This window comes from Engraulis encrasicolus, chromosome 18 (assembly GCF_034702125.1).
Source record: "Engraulis encrasicolus isolate BLACKSEA-1 chromosome 18, IST_EnEncr_1.0, whole genome shotgun sequence".
Classification (NCBI taxonomy): Eukaryota; Metazoa; Chordata; class Actinopteri; order Clupeiformes; family Engraulidae; genus Engraulis; species Engraulis encrasicolus.
In genome coordinates this window covers 9,188,405-9,209,036 of record NC_085874.1, presented here as the reverse complement: position 1 = coordinate 9,209,036, position 20,632 = coordinate 9,188,405, and the positions used below count along the sequence as shown (strand labels likewise).

The 20,632-nt window shown below is 44.8% G+C and overlaps 1 protein-coding gene across 2 annotated transcripts; it reads left to right on the top strand.

Annotated features, from left to right (window-relative positions):
* The first annotated feature begins 1,757 nt into the window (after nucleotides 1-1,757).
* Nucleotides 1,758-19,498, top strand: aldh6a1 (aldehyde dehydrogenase 6 family, member A1). Of its 2 annotated transcripts, none has more exons than XM_063222954.1 (12): nucleotides 1,758-1,959; nucleotides 2,296-2,334; nucleotides 2,688-2,762; nucleotides 4,179-4,340; nucleotides 6,581-6,659; nucleotides 7,644-7,946; nucleotides 11,614-11,735; nucleotides 12,544-12,733; nucleotides 12,968-13,149; nucleotides 15,853-16,032; nucleotides 17,687-17,785; nucleotides 17,970-19,498. In XM_063222954.1, the coding sequence occupies exons 1-12, from the start codon at nucleotides 1,921-1,923 to the stop codon at nucleotides 18,072-18,074; spliced, it is 1,575 nt and encodes a 524-aa protein (XP_063079024.1). In that variant the 5' UTR covers nucleotides 1,758-1,920; the 3' UTR covers nucleotides 18,075-19,498. The 2 variants fall into 2 exon arrangements, with proteins under 2 accessions (XP_063079024.1, XP_063079023.1); XM_063222953.1 differs by having other exon boundaries at nucleotides 2,296-2,370.
* Nucleotides 19,499-20,632: the final 1,134 nt, after the last annotated feature.

The following is a 20,632-nucleotide window of genomic DNA, read 5'->3' as shown; positions in this document are numbered from 1 at the left end:
TTCCAGTTTGCTCTGTAGATTAAAAAGAGAAGTAAAAATAATATAAAAATAAAAAAGTAGATAAAAAATAAATAAGGTGATCATGCAGAAAAGTCCAGGAGTTTCTCTTTGTCCTTAATGGACAAATTATAGAGTTGCATGGCTCTAGGGACAAATGATTTCCCCAGTCTGTCAGTCCTGAATTTCAGTGCTCTCAGCCTCCAGCTGAACACACTCTTTTGTTGGATGATTGTGTTGTAGAGTGGGTGCGCCTTATTGTCCAAGATGGTGAGCAGTTTGCTCAAAGATCTTCTATCTGACAATGAAGTGAAGTTCTCCAGCTCTTCTCCCACAACGGAGCCAGCTTTCCTCACCAGTCTGTCAAGCCACGCAACATCCCTCTTCCTTATGCTTCCACCCCAGCAGAGCACTGCATAAAAAAGTACACTGGCAACCACAGACTGATAGAACATAGTGAGGAGTGTGTTGCACATTGAAAGATCGTAGTTTCCTCAGGAAGAATAGCCGACTCTGTCCTTTTTTGTATACTGCATCTGTATTGGCAGACCAGTCTAGTTTGTTATCCAGGTATACCCCCAGATACTTATAGGGGCCTATATATGTGTATGTGAACGTTGAAAGCGCTTTGAGACAACTGTAGCTGTGCTACTGCATTATATAAATAAATATTGTATTTATACTGTACTTTATACTATATTTATAGGCCTACTTGTATTGCACTGTATTGTAGACTATAGGAGGGTGACAAGTACATTCCCAAGTGCACCGTCCCAGAAGGACGTAATACTGTAGGTTACATGTAAGCTTGAGTTTTGACACAGACTTGTGTGCGAAATCAGTTTAATGAACAGCACTTAGGCCTACTCTGTGGAATAAGGGAACATGAAGTGGCATGAAGCTTAAACACATTTTCTCACAAATGTAGCTCTTTTCATGAATCATTACTGCAGCATACACATGCATGCATCTCTCTCTCTCTCTCTCTCTCTCTCTCTCTCTCTCTCTCTCTCTCTCTCTCTCTCTCTCTCTATCTATCTATCTATCTATCTATCTATCTATCTCTCCGTGTCTCTCTCTCTCTCTCTCTCTCTCTCTCTCTCTCTCTCTCTCTCTCTCTCTCTCTCTCTCTCAGCAGTCAGTCTGTAAAGCAGTTGCTGCTATTCTGATCTCTTGTAACAACGCGAGAGACTGCTGACTGTTGTGCTTTCAAAACTTTGTTGCAGAACACCTCAGCTGTCTGTCACTGTGTGGGCTAGGCTACTGGCATGCCAATAATTCATTCTCTTACTTATCAAACAGAAGAATAGGCAATGCAAAAAGCAGTTTTACTATAAACTGTATGGCTATTCTGTCTCTAATCTCTCTCTATTACTTGTTTGGTGTTTTGAATTGGCATTATAACATTTCTTTCTTCCCTCCTCCCTAAGTAGGCTATAATAATTGTCTGTCCCTTCAGATAGGTCATCGCTGCCCTCAAACTCAGGGAGACATCATGAATGAAGAAGGGACTGGGATGCGCAATGGCAGCGCATTTGTGAATCAGTTGAAAAGACCACGGCAAAGGGCGTGGCATATTTGTGTACACCAAAGTTGATTGGTACAAGGGAGTTTCGACAAGCCAATTATAATCTGATTTTGTAGGGAGTTGCAAAATACACTAACATCATTGGCTTGTATGGTTTTGTCCCGCCTTCTCAGAGTGTCAGAGGCGTCATCCCTGCAACACTGCGCTGATTACTAAACCACATTGACTGCGTAGTTATTTAACCACCAGACAGGTCGCTTTGTTGTAGATCTGATTGTTGGTTCCATAAGCTGCGAGTGTTGTCGAGGGGTTGTGTGCAGCAGGTTCTTTGTGGAGTGATCTCCGGACGAGGCCAGACACAAACGCACCGTGCAGAACTCGAGCACAAATCCGCCATGGCCGCTACAATTGCAAGAACACTGTGGAGGAAAAAGGTAGCCATGTCTGTCAGGTTTGAACAGTGCTGCAGGTTTAGTTTTGCACCGCTTGCAGACTGTTGAAGCTAGCCACGAGTGTCTTCGTGGCTAACAGGAGTTCACTTTACCCCTTGCATAACACCAAACTTACTGGCGTACTTTCAAGCGTTTGCAATGAAGGCGCAATCTAGAATACAAGGTCGCGTTGTGACCAAACGGTTCTGTACCGAATTTGCTCGCTACTCTGCCACCTGCGTTGTTTCGTTTGCTAACTTTTTAATCTGTTCTCATCGGGTGTAGTATTCGCAGCCATATATGACTCTTCTGTAATCGCCTCACCTCTGACTTCTGCAGGTTCCTGTCCATGTGTCTCGCATGTCCTATTCGTCTGTGGTAAGATCACAGCCATTTTCCATTGAAGAATCTGTGGTAAGACACTCTCACTAATTCGCCAATCTCTCCCTTTGGGGATGTGTGTAAACATTGTGACCTCTCGCACACATACACGTGTGATTGACCTATTCAGATCAAACGCATGTGTACTACTAGTTAACAGCAGACTGTAGTCTTTCTTGTGTAAATTGCATGCATATAGAATATACCATGCAGTCTTTTGACCTCAAGAGAAGGTCACCTGTAGCTCTTAATTATCGCCTATATGTTGGACATACGAGTTGATTTGTGGGGATATGGTGCAGTGTGTGTTTGTGTGTTTCCTAACTGTGTTTCATGTTTTTCCCTGGCAGCCTACTACAAAGCTTTTAATCGACGGCAAGTTTGTGGACTCCGAGACTACAGAATGGCTGGACATCCACAACCCTGTAAGTAGAATCGCACAACGCCACACGCCGTTAAACTTTAATGATGACCTGAACGGAAAGAGTGTGAGGAGCGGTGATAAGAAAACACTGCGCCACCATAGCGTAGGATTTGAAATGCACAACTTCAGGTGATGCCTCTTACTATATTCATGAGCGGGTTTGCGTTGAGTACATTTGTCTTGGCTTACCAGGTTTAGAGTTTGTTTTGATTTGTTTGCCAGGTGTAGTTTCCTTTTACAGTAGTCTTGGATTTCTTACAGTGGAGACACCCCTCCCCCTCTTAGTAGAATTGCGCAACTCCAAATCACACAGTGAAGCGTTTACGATTCGGCATGTTCCATTGCATTATATTTAGCTGAGACTTTTATCCAAAGGGGAAAATATTACAGGGTATTGGGTGCAGTCCCTGGAGCAGTGTGGGGATGGGTAGGTACCTTTGATCAAGGGCACTTCAGGGTGGGGATTGAACCTTTAACTCTACCGTTGTACTCCCTTACCGTTACACCACTACTGCCCCCTGAAAGTAGTAACTGTCTGCAATACGGACATATCTGATGAGGCATAGTGGGAATTTGAAAAGTCCTGGTCTTTCACTAGAGTCTTGAGTGAGTCTGCACGGTGATCTTTTGATCTGGTTAGCAGCATGAGCTTCATACAGTGGACCTGGACCACATCTTGTAACCAAGACGTCACCTCGTGCTGATTTCATATTAGGAAGACCCCATCTTCAGTGTGTAAATGTTATGTCTGTGGGGGTTTCCCATATGTGTAACCGTGTTGCTCCACGTGCACTCGTCTGGAATGTAATCTTCCAGATGTCGAACAACTAAATGTCGCAGCTCTACATCGTTTGTATGCAGCAGAAGTCGGAAACAAACCAGCAAGCACGGTGATCTATGGACCACACGGTCTGGCACATGAGAACAGGCAGCCTTGGCATAGCCTAAGCCTGGTTTTGCAACTTCAAGTTTCTCCCAGCATTGGTCACCCCTGCATTGGTCACAACAACATCCCCTGAAATTTCTCAGCGTCATGAACTATGTGCGGCATATTTGTGGCTCAACAGGCATAATTTCTGCAGATGCCTCTAATGAGACTTAGCTATGGCATAGTGGTCTGGTATGGTCTATGACAGTGGTTCCCAACCAGGGGTATGCGAGCACACTGCAGGGGGTACGTGGAAAAAAAAGAATAATAATAAAAGTATGGAGCACAGTCAAATTGGGATGGAGTCGGAGCTAAAGAACACTAGTTAAGGCGTTCTCATGGTTTGACAAAAAAGACTCACCATGAATGTACAACAATGCATTCTGGGTAAATTAGCGTGCAGCAACACGAGCAGCAGTCATGTCCCCTCTGGTTGCCACGGTAACGACATGTGTCCTCTGCCCCCCTCCCCTTCCTCTTCCTGTGTAGGCGACCAACGAGGTGATTGGACGCGTTCCCAAGGCGACGCAGGGTGAGATGTTGGCGGCGGTGGATTCGTGCTCGAGAGCCTTCGCCACCTGGAGCGAGACCTCCATCCTCAGCAGACAGCAGATCTTCCTGAAATACCAGCAGCTCATCAAGGAAAACATCGTAAGACGCGCACACGCACACGCACACACACACACACACACCATACCAGATTGTCCTCAAATACCAGAAGCCCATCAAAGAAAATATCGTAAGAGACGCACATTGCACCAGATTTTCCTCAAATACCAACAATTCATGAAGGATAACATTGTAAGAAACACACACACACCCTCTATTGCCTTTCTCTCCCCTCCCTCTCTTCCTCCAATACTAATGTCTTTCTTTCTTTCTTTCTTTCTTTCTTTCTTTTTCCTCCTTGCCTTTTCACACTCTTCCTCACAACACACTCACACTGTGGTGTGTGTGGTTACCTGTGTGACAGAAGGAGGTGGCTGCTGCTTATGCTCACGTCCCCTCTAGGCTCTCGTGTGTGTGTGTGTGTGTGAGCATCCCCAAGGTGTTTGTAAAACTGACCATAGATTCCTATTCTGTTGGTTGTGCAAGAGACAGGCGGCACGTGTGTGCGTACAAATGTGAGTGAAAGTAATAATTGAACGTGCTGTCCTGTCACCTTCGTGCTGGAGGGTTAAACCCTTCTTCTCTCTCGTGTTTGTGTGCGTGATTGCGTGCGTGCTTGTGTGTGTGCGTGAGTTAAACCCTTCTCCTGTCGTAGTAAACCTCTGGACTGCTCAGGTGAATGTATGATGAGGGCAAAGTCTGTTGTCGGTGGCAGAGAAAGAACTCAAACTTCATTCTTCTGCGCTCTCTATGAAGTCTCTATGCGAGCTCTAGGGTTTCCAAATGTTCTGTGTAGTGTTTCATATTTCATTATAAAATACTGTTTCTCTTGCATACTTAATGGCATTATGTTGCATATTTAAGGACTCACTGTGTCACAGACTTCACTGGGTCTGCAGGGTGCAGGAACTTGTGTGTGTGTGTGTGTGTGTGTGTCTTAACTTGGTGTGCAGGGTGCAGAAAGTTGTGTATCGTCCAGTAAAGTTAAAGCTACACCTTGAGTCTGTAGCCTGTTTAGGCATATTAAATGATTAAAAGCAGACAGGCTGTGCACACACACACACACACGCACACAGTAAGTGCTTTGTATTCTGTTCTACACACAGCTGAGTAGCAAGTTGGATGTAACTGTGAATAGCTAATTGTGAGCCTTAACCAGCCTGTGACGTGCACATTGTGAAAGTCACTCAATAGCAAACTGTCATCATTAGGTCTGAAGTGTTATTAGGCCATTTTGCTGCTGGCAGTTTTCTCCATAATTCTAGCCGTGCTTGTGGGCTGAAATGAGGTGAAATTGACACCTCCTAATGGATGAGACGACTCCCCATGTCAAACGGGCTTAACCAGAAATGCAAGAAATTAATTAGCTAGTACACGTGCATGTGAGAAATTTGGAGTTAATGTAGGAGTTAGCCATGCACACGTGTGTGATTGGAGGCTCAGTGTAGCGTCAGGCCTGAACACCAATGAGGTGTGTGTGTGTATGTGTGTGTGTGTGTGTGTGTGTGTGTGTGTATGTGTGTGTGTGTGTGTGAGAGCATGAGGTGGTCTGGTGCGAAGTGCAGTGTGTGAAGGGGGTGAATCTGGAAACCTGCTGCATTTATGCAAACGAACTGTGGACTGGAGTCTCACCTCTGGGCAGCAGAGCAAAGGGTGCGTGTGTGTGTACTAGCGACTCCAGGTTAGAGTTGCTTCTCGCGCTGCAACCGAGGGCAATAATGGTTTACTGATTAGGCAAAGGAGGTGTGTGTGTGTGGCCAACGTTTCCTGTGTGTTTACTTTTTAATCGTGTATAATTCTGCTGTGAAAATCTACTAAGTCCTTACAGATCAAGAACATGCCTATGCCCCCTTGGCGGCATATATGGACACATTTACTCATATGTACCCATATTTACCCATATCTCTTGAGTGTTTCCATTTGAAACTTGATGCCTTAAGTCATGTTGTTTGCAAGGATTCCCCCCTATGTTCCCCATGCTGTCGGCGCATCGGTTTAGACCTCACAATAACATTTACACAACTGCTCCTCAACCACTGCTTTAAAGGTCCCATATAAAGGAGATTTTTCCCACACGCTATGTTATGTATAAACCGTATATTCACAATGGTGACTTTTCTGCTGTTTGTGTATGGTTTCACACCACAATCATTTACACACAGTCTCGGCGAGAGAGAGAGAGACGAGTCCATTTTAAAATCATGAGGAGCGTGTGTTTGTTTCCATCTGTGTGTATTTGGTCTCTGAATCTGACCCGTTTGGTGTGCGTGTGTGTTTTCCAGAAAGAGTTGGCCAAGTCCATCACGGTGGAGCAGGGGAAAACGTTAGCTGACGCAGAGGGAGACGTCTTCAGAGGCCTGCGTAAGTCACACTACAGCACTCCTACACTCCTCTTCTCTCTTGTCTTCTCTTCAGAGCCCTGTGTAAGTCACACCACAACACTACGTACATCACTCCTTATCTGTTTCTTTTCTCTCCTCACACACTACAACACTCCTACACTTATCTACTCTCTTCTCCTCTTTCTTCTTTCTCTTTGCCTTATTTCTTTCCTCTCCTCCAATCACTCTCCCCCCCCATCTCCTCTCCCTGGGTATCCTCTCTTCTTCTCTTCTCTCCTCTCCTCTCTTCTTCTCTCCCCTCCTCTCTCTCCTCTCCCTCTATTCGACTTCTCCTTTCTCTCTCCTTTCCTGTCACATGTCCTCTTAATTATTTATTTTATTTGTTTATTTGCGGCGTCTTTTCGCTCACTGTCACCACTTAGCCAGATGCTAGGATTCGCACTGAGCCATCACACTTACTCACACAGATATGCTGTCGCCGTGTGTGAGAGACAGATGGTGTGTTTGTGTGTGTATGCATGTAAAAGTGTGTAGGAGAGCATCATTTCCATGTGACTGTTAAGCGTCATCTTTCTCTCTCTTGCCATTTGTCTATGTCTGTCTGTGCCTCTCCATGCTAGTTTTCGCACTCTCTATTTCTTCTCTCTCTCCTTTTCTCTCTTTGCTCTTTCCTTTTCTGTCGAGACTCTGTCAGGATGTCCTTCACTGTGTGTGTGCCTCTAACTTTCTGTCTTCATCGTAAGACACACACAAACACATTGCACCAGATTTTCCTCAAATACCAACAACTCATGAAGGATAACATTGTAAGAAACACACGCACACCCTCTATTGCCTTTCTCTCCCCTCCCTCTCTTCCTCCAATACTAATGGTACTCTCTCTCTCTCTCTCTCTCTCTCTCTCTCTCTCTCTCTCTCTCTCTCTCTCTCTCTCTCTCTCTCTCTCTCTCTCTCTCTCTCTCTCTCTCTCTCTCTCTCTCTCTCTCTCTCTCTCTCTCCACAGAGGTGGTAGAGCATGCGTGTAGCATCACGTCTCTGATGTTGGGAGAGACGCTGCCCAGCATCACTAAGGACATGGACACCTATACCTACCGGCTCCCCATAGGGGTGTGCGCTGGCATCGCGCCCTTCAACTTCCCGGCCATGATCCCGCTGTGGATGTTCCCCATGGGCATGGTGTGTGGCAACACCTACCTGCTCAAGCCCTCCGAGAGGGTGCCCGCCTGCACCATGCTGCTCGCCAGGATGCTGCAGGACGCCGGGGCGCCAGACGGCACACTCAACATCATCCACGGCCAGCACGCAGGTTAGCGCGCGCACACACACACACACACACACACACACACACACACACACACACACACACACACACACACACACACACACACACACTCCTCACTCCTCACCAGATGGCACACTGAACATCATACACGGCCAGCACGCAGGTTGGTACATGCGCGCACACACACAATTACGAGACGGCACACTCAACGTCATACACGGCCAGCACTCTGGTTAGCACACACACACACACACACACACACACACACACACACACACACACACACACACACACACAGGGGCGCAACTACTCATTTCTGGGGGGGTATGCAAGAACTATTTTGGTGCCCACTCACCCCCAAAAAACACTTAATAATTATTTGGCGCCCTCCAACGTCCTCTCTTTGGCGCCCCCCTCTTTCTGGTGCCCCCCTGCAATGCATACGTCGCATATACTGTAGTTGCGCCCCTGCACACACAGACACACACACACAGACACACCACAGGATGGCACACTCAACATCATACACGGCCAGCACTCTGGTTAGTACGCAATAGAGTATGCAATAGAATTTACAGACATCGATTTATTTTGTCACTGCCTACTGTCCATCTGATGTCATTATAAAGCTGTGTGTACACAAAGAGCGACCTACGGTACCTTAAGGGGGATTCAGAGTCGCGTGTCCACGGAGGTTCTGCACAGAAAAGCAGCCACCGCGTCCCCCTGTGCAGCGAAAAAACAACCCCTGGCTGCAGTACACGCATGTTTCTCCCAGGCTGAAATGTCCGTGAGCTGAGCTATGCTTGAAGACGGTGATTGGTCAATGCGCTTACGGCAGTCCGGGGGGAACTCAGCCCTGATAGGTCAGTTGTGTTCTATTCTTCTACCCTACCGCGGAGGTTTGAAGGAAAAACACGATGCAGTTGACTTGGCAGGAAATCACTGGAGTTTACTTGACAGGGAGAAGAGAAACTGTGTTTTATTTCAGGCCATCATGGAAATGATATGTTTGTAGTGTGGTAGTAGCAAAGAAGCCTCTTTGTTCTTTTGTAGTGTGGCAGCTAGCTCATTAAAACAGGGTTCGCTAATGTCCTGTATTTGAATGGATTTGGCTGACAGTTGCTAAGCTAGCTGTTAATATGGCCATTAGATAGGCAATCTATTGTATTAAAAAAATGGCTTTTGTTTCATTTAACCACCTCAACTGTAAAACATGAATAAAGAGAGAATCTTGTATGCCATCATTCATGTCTAATTACGCCACAACTTTTAAAATTAACAGCAAGAAGCCTCTTTGTTGATTTGTAGTGTGGCAGCTAGCTTCTAAAACAGGGTTCGCTAATGTCCTGTAGAGTTTGAATGGGTTCGGCTGGCAGTTGCTAAGCTAGCTGATAATATGGCCATTAGATGTATCTATTGTATTTAAAAACGGCTTTTGTTTGGCATTTTAACCACCTGAACTGTAAAACATGAATAAAGAGAGAATCTTGTATGCTATCATTCATGTCTAATTACGCCACAACTTTTTAAATTAATAGCAAGAAGCCTCTTTGTTAGTGGTAGAATTACGTTTCAGGTGGCTAGTCAACTAGCTTTGAGTTTGTAATGACTGATTTAGCTGGCTAGCTACCACTAGGCCCCAGGTGTGAATGGCCATTCATGCTGTCTATTGTCTTTTAAAATGGCGTTTGTCTTGCATTTAATCTCATGTAATACTTGACCAAAAAGAAACTGATGTTGTACCTTCTAATTATGCCCCAACTTTTAGAAGTAGGCTACTAGTGGAATATTAAGTTTTAGATAGCCAGCTGGTTAGCTTTGTGATTCATTCTAGGGACTGGGCTCAACTGAATGAGTTAGTTCGCCCCCTGTTGTCACGGAGGTGAATTGACGTCATTAAATTCTCAGCGGGAAAAAACACCACGCCCTTTCCTGCATGCGCGCACAGGACGACTATGAGGGATATACAAACCGCTGACAGTACGTCCATGCTGTACCCCAAGTCAGCACAGTATGACTATGTATCAGGCTTTAGGGACAGAAGTCATTATTTCTCTATGGAGAGTCGCTGAATATAGCGATCAAAACAAATTGGCCGGGAGGGAAGCGACCAGAGCGAATTTCAGCGAATAAAGTCAGGCTAATGGTCTAACACGGTTCGGTGAAAACCAATTCGAACGTTCATAGTGAACTGTATGTCCGAATGTCCCAGACTGACAAGCCAGAGCCGTTATGTGATTATCTAAATCAAACATGTCGAGAATCAAAACATGGAGAGTAATCCATTCCAGTAGTCCAGTGTGCAAAAATGCAGGAGGAAGCAGTGTTTGCACAGCTATAAAACGGGTTAAATTTGCACAAACAAATGACCCTTTTTACCCTTTGGTCCTATGGGTGGGAAGGGAACGCTGAATTTTTAGTCTCCCCATAGATTTAGAAGAAGATTTAAACTCCCCGTAGAGAGAGGATGGCCAACACAGTCTATGAGAACATGTTTGAACAGTTGACAAAGAGGAGTCTGCTTCTCCACTATGACCTTCCCCGCAACAGTACAGAGTCGGCCAACAAGTGTAATGTCTCGGGTGGCATTTGTCTTAGAAACTGCTTCCAACTCAAGAGCAACGTCATTGCAACCATAGTCTGTTTGTGCCCATGTGTTGTACATTTATATTGACACATTTATATCCAGTCCAGGCCTTAGTCTCTCACACACACGCACACATTTCTATTCCGGCTAGGCTGTTGTGTGGTTTGGGCTGGACTTTAATATTGCCATGACTGGAGTGAACCCCATGACACAGCCATTTTATTGAACGAAGTTCATCTCTCTCTCTCTGTCTCGCGCACGCTCTCTCGCTCTCTCTAGTCTTTATTGGCTGTAGTGATGTTCATCTCGACTCTATAGACGCCTTGGTTTTCTTGAGGCAGCATCGACCCTCTCGACCCTTGATGTTTGTGTTTTCTGTCACATCAGCTGCTGATGATGCAAGAAAATGTCTGTCTCGCAGCACAGACTGCTCCAAGGACTCGGGTTCATATGCTAGAGCTGTCTGGTCTCGCCACTGATTATGACGCAGTAGGCCCACGTAACATCTGTCTGCACAGCCTTCCAGCTTTTCTACTGCACAGACTACTACAAGCAGGCAGACAGACAGAGGCACAGCCGGACAGTCGAGCCCCAACAGGTGGTCTAGCTCCTGATCAGGAGGCGTCTCGGCAACAGTTTCCCACTGCGGATGACACGGCAAGCAGAAACAAATGGGCTGTCTGTCTCTCCATCCGGCCTGTCTGTCTGTCTGCCTGACTTGTCTGTCTGTCTCTCTGCTGCACTACTTCATGCAGACAGCAGGGGGTGTAGTTCACTAGCTCTTAGTGTCTCAGCTTTGGGAACAGCAGCAGCCGATGACTCAGTTGGCAGCTTGTGTTCAATAGTCATAATGTCACACACTAGGATGCCCCTTGCCTTGGGGTGTGAGTCACACATACACACGTGTGTGTGTGTGTGTGTGTTTTGTGTATTTGTATTAACGGGCTGTGTGAGGGCTATGCGTCATGGTTGGCTCCCTGACGTCAGGTGGTGTCTGTGGGCTGTCCTGTCTAGGCTAAGACTGATGCAGTAGTGTGCAGGGATATTAACCGTGTGTGTGTGTGTGTGTGTGTGTGTGTGTGTCTGTGTTGTGTCCTACAGCGGTGAACTTCATCTGTGACCACCCGGCCATTAAGGCCATCAGCTTTGTGGGATCCAACCAGGCGGGAGAATACATCTACGAGAGGGGCTCCAAGAACGGCAAGAGAGTTCAGTCCAACATGGTGAGCACACACACACACACGCACACCCACACACACACACACACACACACACACACACACTCTCTATTTAATCTAGATCAGTGTTTCTCAACAGGGGTGCCGGGGCACCCTGGGGTGCCGTGGGCCCCCCTCAGGGGTGCCACGGAAACGTGGCTGATAAATTATGTAATATAATACATATTCGTCTAAATTGATAAGTTAATGCTAGTCAGTGGAATCTTTCATCTGCCATTTACGCACAATAAAGTAAATATATGTCGCCCCAGTCAGCTGCAACTTCGAACGTAGGTCGTGTGACGTCTCCAAATGTGTTACTTTTCTAAGCTTTTGTGGTATCGGATGCGATGCCGATGCAATGCCAGTGTTGGTTTGGGGTGCCTTGAAAATGTTCATGAATTGAAAGGGTGCCTCGCCTAAAAAAAGGTTGAGAAACACTGATCTAGAATACATCTACGAGAATGGGCTTTAAAAATGGGGAAAGAGTCAAGTCAAACATAGTGTAAACAGGAACAATGCATTTGGGTCAATACACAACATGGTGTGTGTGTGTGTGTGTGTAGGGTGCGTAGAACCATATGTAATGTTGTGTGCGTGCGCGTGTGTTGCTAAGAATCATATGTAATGTATTGCTTCTGTGTCTGTGTGTAGGGTGCTTAGAATCATATGTAATGTATTGCTTCTGTGTCTGTGTGTAGGGTGCTTAGAACCATGTCATTTATTGCTTGTGTGTGCGTGCGCGTGTATGTGGGGTGCTAAGTTGCTAACTTAAGAAGTATATGTAATGTATTGCTTGTGCGTGTGTGTGTAGGGTGCTAAGAACCATGGTGTGGTGATGCCCGATGCGAATAAGGAGAACACTCTAAACCAGCTGGTGGGCGCCGCGTTCGGAGCAGCAGGCCAGCGTTGCATGGCGCTCAGCACCGCCATCTTGGTAGGGGAGGCTCGCAGCTGGCTGCCCGAGCTCGTCGACCGAGCCAAGAACCTTCGCGTCAACGCAGGTACACACACACACAGACATGCGCTCACACACACACACACACACACACGTCTCTCCAGAGTCTGCCGTGTTCTTCAGCAGTTCACATAAACACATGCTCGCACACACACTCAAACACACACACACTCAAACACACACACACACACACACATGGTCCTGGTAGGGCATTTCTTCCATGCTTACAGGTCTCCTGTCCTCTCTCTCAATTCCTATGTGTGCATGTTCTGTCTCCTAGGTGACCAGCCGGGTGCAGATGTGGGTCCTCTGATCTCCCCGGAAGCGCGTGACCGTGTCAACAGCCTCATCCAGAGCGGAGTGGATGAGGGCGCGCAGATGCTGCTGGACGGACGCTCTGTAAAGGTCAAGGGTTACGAGAACGGAAACTTCGTAGGACCCACCATCCTGGGCGGCGTGACGGTGAGCACACACACACACACACACATACGTGCGTACACCCACACCTCACCGTCTCGAAGACCAGCATACACAAACTCACACCTCAGAAGTGGTCATTAAGACCAGCTTTTATTGCAATGATTGCTTTATTAGTATCGTCATTACTTTACTACAGTGATTGCCATACAGCCTGGATTTCAGTGCAGTGTTCCTAGCATTATACAGTATACCTGTGCCGTGTGCAATACAGAAATGGCACGGCAGTGACTCTAGTGTTGTTGCTATTGCAGTGAATCCAGTGCACAGTGATCCCAGTGCCATACTGCCCTACAACGACAAAGTGCAGTAACTACATTTTTTTTTGTCAGAATTGAGTTTAGACTGAAAATGGTCTTCATTATACCTCCTTCATCTTGTGGCAAAGCCTTGTGGTGCAAATGTGTTCCGTTTGTAAGATATTGTTATGTCAAATCTGCAGTGACAACAACAGCCAACCTAATACCAAGCATCGAGGGCATTATTCTCAGTTACAAGGTTGGTGAAGTTACTGCACTTTGCCTTTGAGAGCAGTGTAGTCATTGCCGTGTTCCTAGTGTTACACTGCAGCTAGAAGAAATAACTACCGGCTTGATCATAGTTTCAGTCTTAAGTCATATCACGATCATAGTGTTTCAGACATGGCAGTGTTTTTTGAGGGTTAATCACATGATATGGCCGGTGTAGTGTGCCATTACACAGCGGAGAACAGAAATGGCACGGTAGCGATTTTACCATTCCAGTTATTATTGTACAGTATACATTACATATTGCAGTGGGCTTATTGTTAACAACACAATCATGAAGAGGAATTCTAGTAGTCCCACAGTTATTACAATGAGTCTGTTGTGGTTCTAAATTAACCCCCCTCCAATTGACCGAATGCTGGTGGAAAATCAGTTTTGCTGGTAGAAAAGAGAACAACTTACCAGCCACTTTGACCCATTACTAAGCAGTGTTAATTTTGTCGACTAGACTAAGACTAAATATATTAGTCGACTAACCTTTTGAGAGTTTAATCGACTAAATACTGACTAACAAAAATTATCTGTGAAAGACTAAAACGAGACTAAAATGTTGAGGACTTCAAGTCGACTAAATAATGACTAAACAAAAATGATTTGTGAAAGACTAAAAGTGACTAAGACTAAGAACTAACTTTTAGTCGACTAAATTCTGACTAATAAAAATTATTTGTGAAAGACTAAAAACGACTAAGGCGTAGACTTTTTTGGGAGGTTCAGACATAAATTGGTACAACCACAACTAAAACCTATAAATTAATTGTTCATGGGTAATCAACCTTTAAAGGGACACTATGGGATTTAAAAAATTATTAATTACAGCTGAATCCATCCACCGATTTTACTTTTAGCAGACTGACCCTAACGGATATCGGGGGAGAAGCTTCTCTAACAAAACAAAAATCCCTTTACGAATAAGTAGCACCAGCGACATATTCACATTTGTATGCACCATTGACTGATTTAAGACAGTGTTATAAATATGCTATTACCAGAATGGCAATAACCAAGTCTCAGTGCATTACTAAAGGCCTTGTGTTTTATTGTATTGTGACTTAAACTAAAGACTAAAATGTTTAGACTAAAACTAGACAAAAATGTTGAGGTCTTTTAGTCGACTAAATAATGACTAAACAAAAATTATTTGTGAAAGACTAAAACTAGACAAAAATGTTGAGGAATTTTAGTCGACTAAATAATAACTAAACAAAAATTATTTTTGAAAGACTAAAAGCGACTAAAACTAAGAATGGACTTTGACACAAGACTAAGACTAAGACTAAATAAAAAAATGAATGACAAAATTAACACTGTTACTAAGTGCATTTGGCTAGTAACATTAACATCTGCTGGCCATTTTGGCTGGTGATGAAAAAAGTTAATTTAGCTTCCCAGTATGAAAATCATCAGAGAACAAAAGTAGCATTGCAATGATCCAACCTTTTAGTTCCAAGTGTTACACAGCTGAGGGCGCTAAAGAGAGTGCAACAATCATGTTATTGAAAGCTCTTTCGAGGCAGGCATGAGCCCCGATAGTTTGAAGAGAAAGGGTGAGGCATGGTAAGGGCCACAAGTCTCTCTCTCCCTTGTGTTTAATTTCCCTTAGTGAGGGTGTGTGTCTGTGTGTGTGTGGCAGGCATGTGGTCTGGATTAACCAAATGCTTGTGTTAATCGTTCCAGTATTGTACTATTGCTTTACCCAGACCACACACATACAGAACGTACAGTCCCACCCTTGGATGTCTGTAAGAAATCCCAATTGATTGATTGCCTGTAAGCAGATCTGATGAAATACTATTTATTTATTTGTTGCGATGGTATGCATGCAAGGCTCTTGCCCTCTCACAATGACTGGATGCTGTACCAGCTCATGTATTTCAATTGCCCTCTTTGTCTCAAATGGGTTTTGGTGATGGAGTGGATAAGTGTGTGTGTGTGTTTTCCTCAAACCAATTACCTGTGGATCTGTGTGTGGTCTGGTGAAACCAGGTGTGTGTGGATCAGTGTTAATCTGTTTTGGTGCATCTTCAGACCTACGTGTGTGTGTACACGTGTGTGTGTACGTGTGTGTGTTGTACTATAGACCAGTATGAAGTGCTACACTGAGGAGATCTTTGGGGATGTGCTAATATTTGTGTGTGTGTGTGTGTGTGTGATACTGTAGCCTAATATGAAGTGCTACACTGAGGAGATCTTTGGGCCGGTGCTGGTGGTTCTGGAGGCCGACAGTCTGGACGACGCCATCTCCATGGTGAACTCTAATCCCTATGGTAACGGTACCGCCATCTTCACCACCAACGGAGCCACCGCCAGGAAGTACACACACGAGGTGGACGTCGGACAGGTGGGCCCCGAAATGCGTCATGGGACATCCCTAGTAGTGTTTGTAGCTGACCCTTGCCACTAGACAATGCCACATGCGTTATGAGAGCAGTGGACTTCTTTGACATGACTGACTGGAATGCATTTTTAATTTTTTAGACTTCAGATCACATTTCCTAGAGCAGTGATTCTCAAACTGTATTCCAAGTGGGCCTTGAAATCATAAAAAAATCTAAATATTATTTCATATCACAAATTGATTCCATATTTGTGTACGTGTTTCTGTTGATTATTTGTTTGCTGGTTTAAAAGTGGGCTTTGAACATTTCTGAAAAATTTCAAGTGGGCCCCAAGTTGGAATAGGTTGGGAAGCCCTGTCCTAGAGAGGTCACCGTTTCTCTAATGCATTGCACCAGGCCAGGCTCAGCATTTACGCCCTGTGTGTCAAGCTAGCCCAATAACACGACGAAAGCCAATCACCCTCTGCCATACGGCAAGGGTTGCCTAACTTAAACCATGTTAAGGCCCCCCATATACCGCTAGATTCCAGCCAAGGCCCCCCTTATATGGGCTGTGCCTCACTATTTTTTTTCCGTGCAACCCAATGGAATTGGTGCATTCCTAAACCCATTGAATTTCTACAGAGAACAAAATATATCAACATTGTGAAGAAAAATATCAGACAGTCACTGTATATCCTCCCATCATTCTGCCCTTTTCACATCATGCCTGAATAGAAGACGGAGAGTGGACATTAGACTTTAAGGCAGGGGTGTCAAACTCATTTTGGTCCGGGGGCCGCATACAACCCATGTGGACCTCAAGCGGGCCGCATTAGTGACATCATCGCAAAAAAAAAAAAAAACGTAAAGCAGAGGATTAGTGTTCAGTACTATCACGTTTTAAAAGTGTGTTGAATATGTAGAAAGCAATGCAATACTGATAATCCTATGCAAAATTTCCTTGACTTCCTTCATTCATTGGCAACCGTCAATGAATATGGGACAGTTCATTTTGGCAGGGGGTCTGGGGCTTTACCCCCAGAAAATTTTGTATTTCTTATATGTAATTTCCTGCATTTTCACGCATTCTAACATCCCGTTTCCAGTTTGAGCTTAATAGGAACCAATACAAATCCTATTATATTTATTATTTAATTACAACCAATACCAATACAATACGAATAAGAAGTATTAACATTTTATCTCTATATATGAGGTCTGTAATATATGAGCTTTATCAAATGCCTGTTACAGTACAAATTCACCATTTATAATAGAAGTGTGATGTGCACTTTACTACATATACGTATACAGTATAACAGAGGGACAATTGGGTTAATGTCATGCAGGTCTCGATTTTGCCCCGGGCGTAATTGCGCATTTCGGTTATTTCATTGGTAAAAAAAAAAAAAAGCGGGCCGTATGTTTGACACCCCTGCTTTAAGGCCTGCAGTAGTCTACTGTATGTGTGTGAGGCAGTGCCCCACCGGGATTAAGCTTAATTTTTGTGTATTTTGGTTTACTTTAGGTATTCAATTTTTAAATTTTGTTTTGCTATATTTTTGCTGCCAACCTGCCGCGGCATCCCCGGCCCCCACTTTCAAAAACCGCTGGTCTACAGTATGCCACGGTCTTGCCCTGATTCATATGGCTTCATCACTTCTCTCTCTCTAGATCGGCGTCAACGTTCCCATTCCTGTTCCCCTGCCCATGTTCTCCTTCACTGGCTCCAGGGGCTCGTTCCGTGGGGACACTAACTTCTACGGCAAGCAGGTAAGGCGCATAGACTAACTCTGGTCTAGAGCCCTTGAAAACTCTAGAATGATGGTCAACTCAAGAACCCTATCAACTGTGTACGTGCATGTTTCCCTAACAGTATCTGATTGTATATCCACGTCTGCACCCAGATCAAGACGTCACTAATAAGTGTGTTTGTATGTGTGTGTGCGTTCCACAGGGTATCCACTTTTACACCCAGATCAAGACGGTTACGTCACAGTGGAAGGCTGAGGACGCCACGCTGAAGACTCCAGCTGTTACCATGCCAACCATGGGTCGCTAAGGCGGAGTGCGGAGACCAGGTTCCCTGCTGGCACTACTACTGACAAGCCTTAAAACACCCAGAACAAACATGACGCCAGATGCAAGAAGTAGAAGTGTGTGTGTGTGTGTGTGTGTGTGTGTGTGTGTGTGTGTGTGTGTGTGTGTGTGTGTGTGTGTGTGTGTGTGTGTGTGTGTGTGTGTGTGTGTGTGTGTGTGTGTGTGTGTGTGTGTGTGTGTGTGTGTGTGTGTGTGTGTGTGTGTGTGTGTAAGGACCTGTGTGTGTGTGTGTGTGTAAGGACCTGTGTGTGTGTGTGTGTGTGTGTGTGTGTGTGTGTGTGTGTGTGTGTGTGTGTGTGTGTGTGTGTGTGTGTAAGGACCTGTGAATGTAAGTGCGTTTGTGTGTGCGTGCGTGCGAGATCTTGTAAAGCAAGTGTGTGTGTGTGTCTGTGTGACAGTGGATGTGACTCCACGTGTGTCTGTGTGTTCTCTCCCTCCACTTCTTTATATTTCAGTCCTCTCCTGCCAGAGTGCTTCCACCGTAGACGTATACTGTAAAATAAAACCGTACGTCACTTCCTGCCGCAGTGCTCCTCGTGCTAGTCCGCTCCATCAGCGCCTCCTTTAGGTGACTGAGGGAAATGCACACAGTTGCAGCACAGTGGTGATGAGAAGCCAATACAGTGCAAAAATACAAGCTCCTGATGTACAAGCCTTCAGTGGGTTTACCTTCCTGATTTTACACATTGTCCCGAGGTCAGCACACATGTAAACGCTTCATGCAGCCAAGCAGAATTTCTAGAGGGTTGCCCCTCCAGAGTCATACTGTAGCCTGCAGATGCACACACAATCAGTCCGATATTCCCAGTCTTGGTCCATCCCAGTAGTCTTTTTCTGTGCCTCAAACGACGCACTTTGTGCACTATTTGTCAGTGTGTGGGGCACTCGCGCTAAACATTCAGTGCACTGAGCGTCCAAACTTTCCACCGACACCGCACACTAAAGACCTCAGTGCTGTGTGCGGAATGCACTATACGTCACTGCACTGACACTAAGTGCGCTTTTTGAGACACAGAATTTGTAGCTCCACCAGTAAAGCACATTAGCTACCTGCCGTTACTCTGATGCAGACCCGTTAGCTGCTTACTGTTAGCCAGGCCCAGACACGCTAGCATTAGCTACCTAGCATTCCCCTGATCATGTGATGCAGTTGCCATGCTGATTAGTGGGTTGTCATTAACAAGCCCTCAGTGTGTGCGTTAACCTACTTTTGTGCGTGAGATTTGTTTGACAATTTTTTTTAGATTGAATGTTTTGAAATTTGTCAGATGTTTAGTGAGAATTCAAAATGTTTTTTCCCTCCCTTTTTGAGATACATGTTGTGATTACTGCATGTTGGAGTGGAGCTTTGAGCCACCAATAATAAAAACACTTTTTGTGACGGAAGCCGCCTGTTCTGTCTTCTCTTCAACTGGCTTTTTGCCATGGTATGTACTAAAAGGCATGGGAGGTGACAAAAATTAAGTACATTTACTTTTAGGTGCAACACTAGCACATGATATTACATAGCTGTTACAACATTCATGGCATTGCATCTAATGAGGTAGATGGACTGTGTTGTTTCTGGAAAACACAAATTTGATCCAACCAACGTAGAGTTTGTAAGACAAGTACACATGTCTACCTTTTACTCTGTTAAGTTAACCTGAGTTGGAAGGAAACCTTGTTTCTTTCTTCCTATTTTTACTTTTACCTGATTGAACCCATTTGTGACTGAAGATGACCCTTTCCTGTCCTGAGGTGTCAAAAGTAAAAGTAATAAATCGAGGCACAGTTTCCTTTCAACACGGGTAACTTATCTGAGTGATCAGTAGACCTGTGTACTTGTGTAACAATTGTTGAACAGCTCACTCTGCACTGTGAGGATCAAATTTGTGGTGGCTTCTTGCTAGGTTTTTTAAGTGTCTTTCAGTTACACAGTCTATCTACCTCATTAGGTACAATGGAGGAAATGGTGTAGCAGCTATGTAATATAATGTGCTAGTGTTGTACTTACGTCATGAATTTACTTTTACTTTCGACACCTCTGGTCCTGTCTTCTGCTCAGTAGGCTGAATGTTATAGAACAGCTATTGAAATGAACCGTATAATCAGCGTTTCACCTGTGCTTCTACATCTGTAGCTTCATCTCTTCGGAGGCTAACATTCCTGGACTTCAGAGGCTGTGCTGTGCCTGCTGTGTTGACATGATACAGTTAGGGCCATAAATATTTGGACATCTGCACAATTTTCATGTTCTTGGTGCTGTACACCATCCCAATGGATTTGAAATGAAATAAACGAGATGTACATTAACAGCAGACTTTCAGCTTTAATATGGGGGTGTTTGCGTCCAAATCGAGTGAACTGTGAAGGAATTATGACATTTTCTATCAGTGCCACCCCATTTTTAAGGGATCAAAAGTAATTGGACAGTCTAGTATTTATACATCAAACTTTCAATTTTTAATTATTTGGATGCAAATACTTTCCAGTCAGTTACAGCCTGTAATTTGCAGTCCATAGACATCAATAGACACC

Coding starts and splice junctions, on each gene's coding strand:
- aldh6a1 (XM_063222953.1), top strand. CDS start 1,921: ATGGCCGCTACAATTGCAAGAACACTGTGGAGGAAAAAG. Junction 2,763..4,178: donor GGCTGGACATCCACAACCCT/GTAAGTAGAATC, acceptor CTTCCTGTGTAG/GCGACCAACGAGGTGATTGG. Junction 16,033..17,686: donor ACGAGGTGGACGTCGGACAG/GTGGGCCCCGAA, acceptor CTCTCTCTCTAG/ATCGGCGTCAACGTTCCCAT.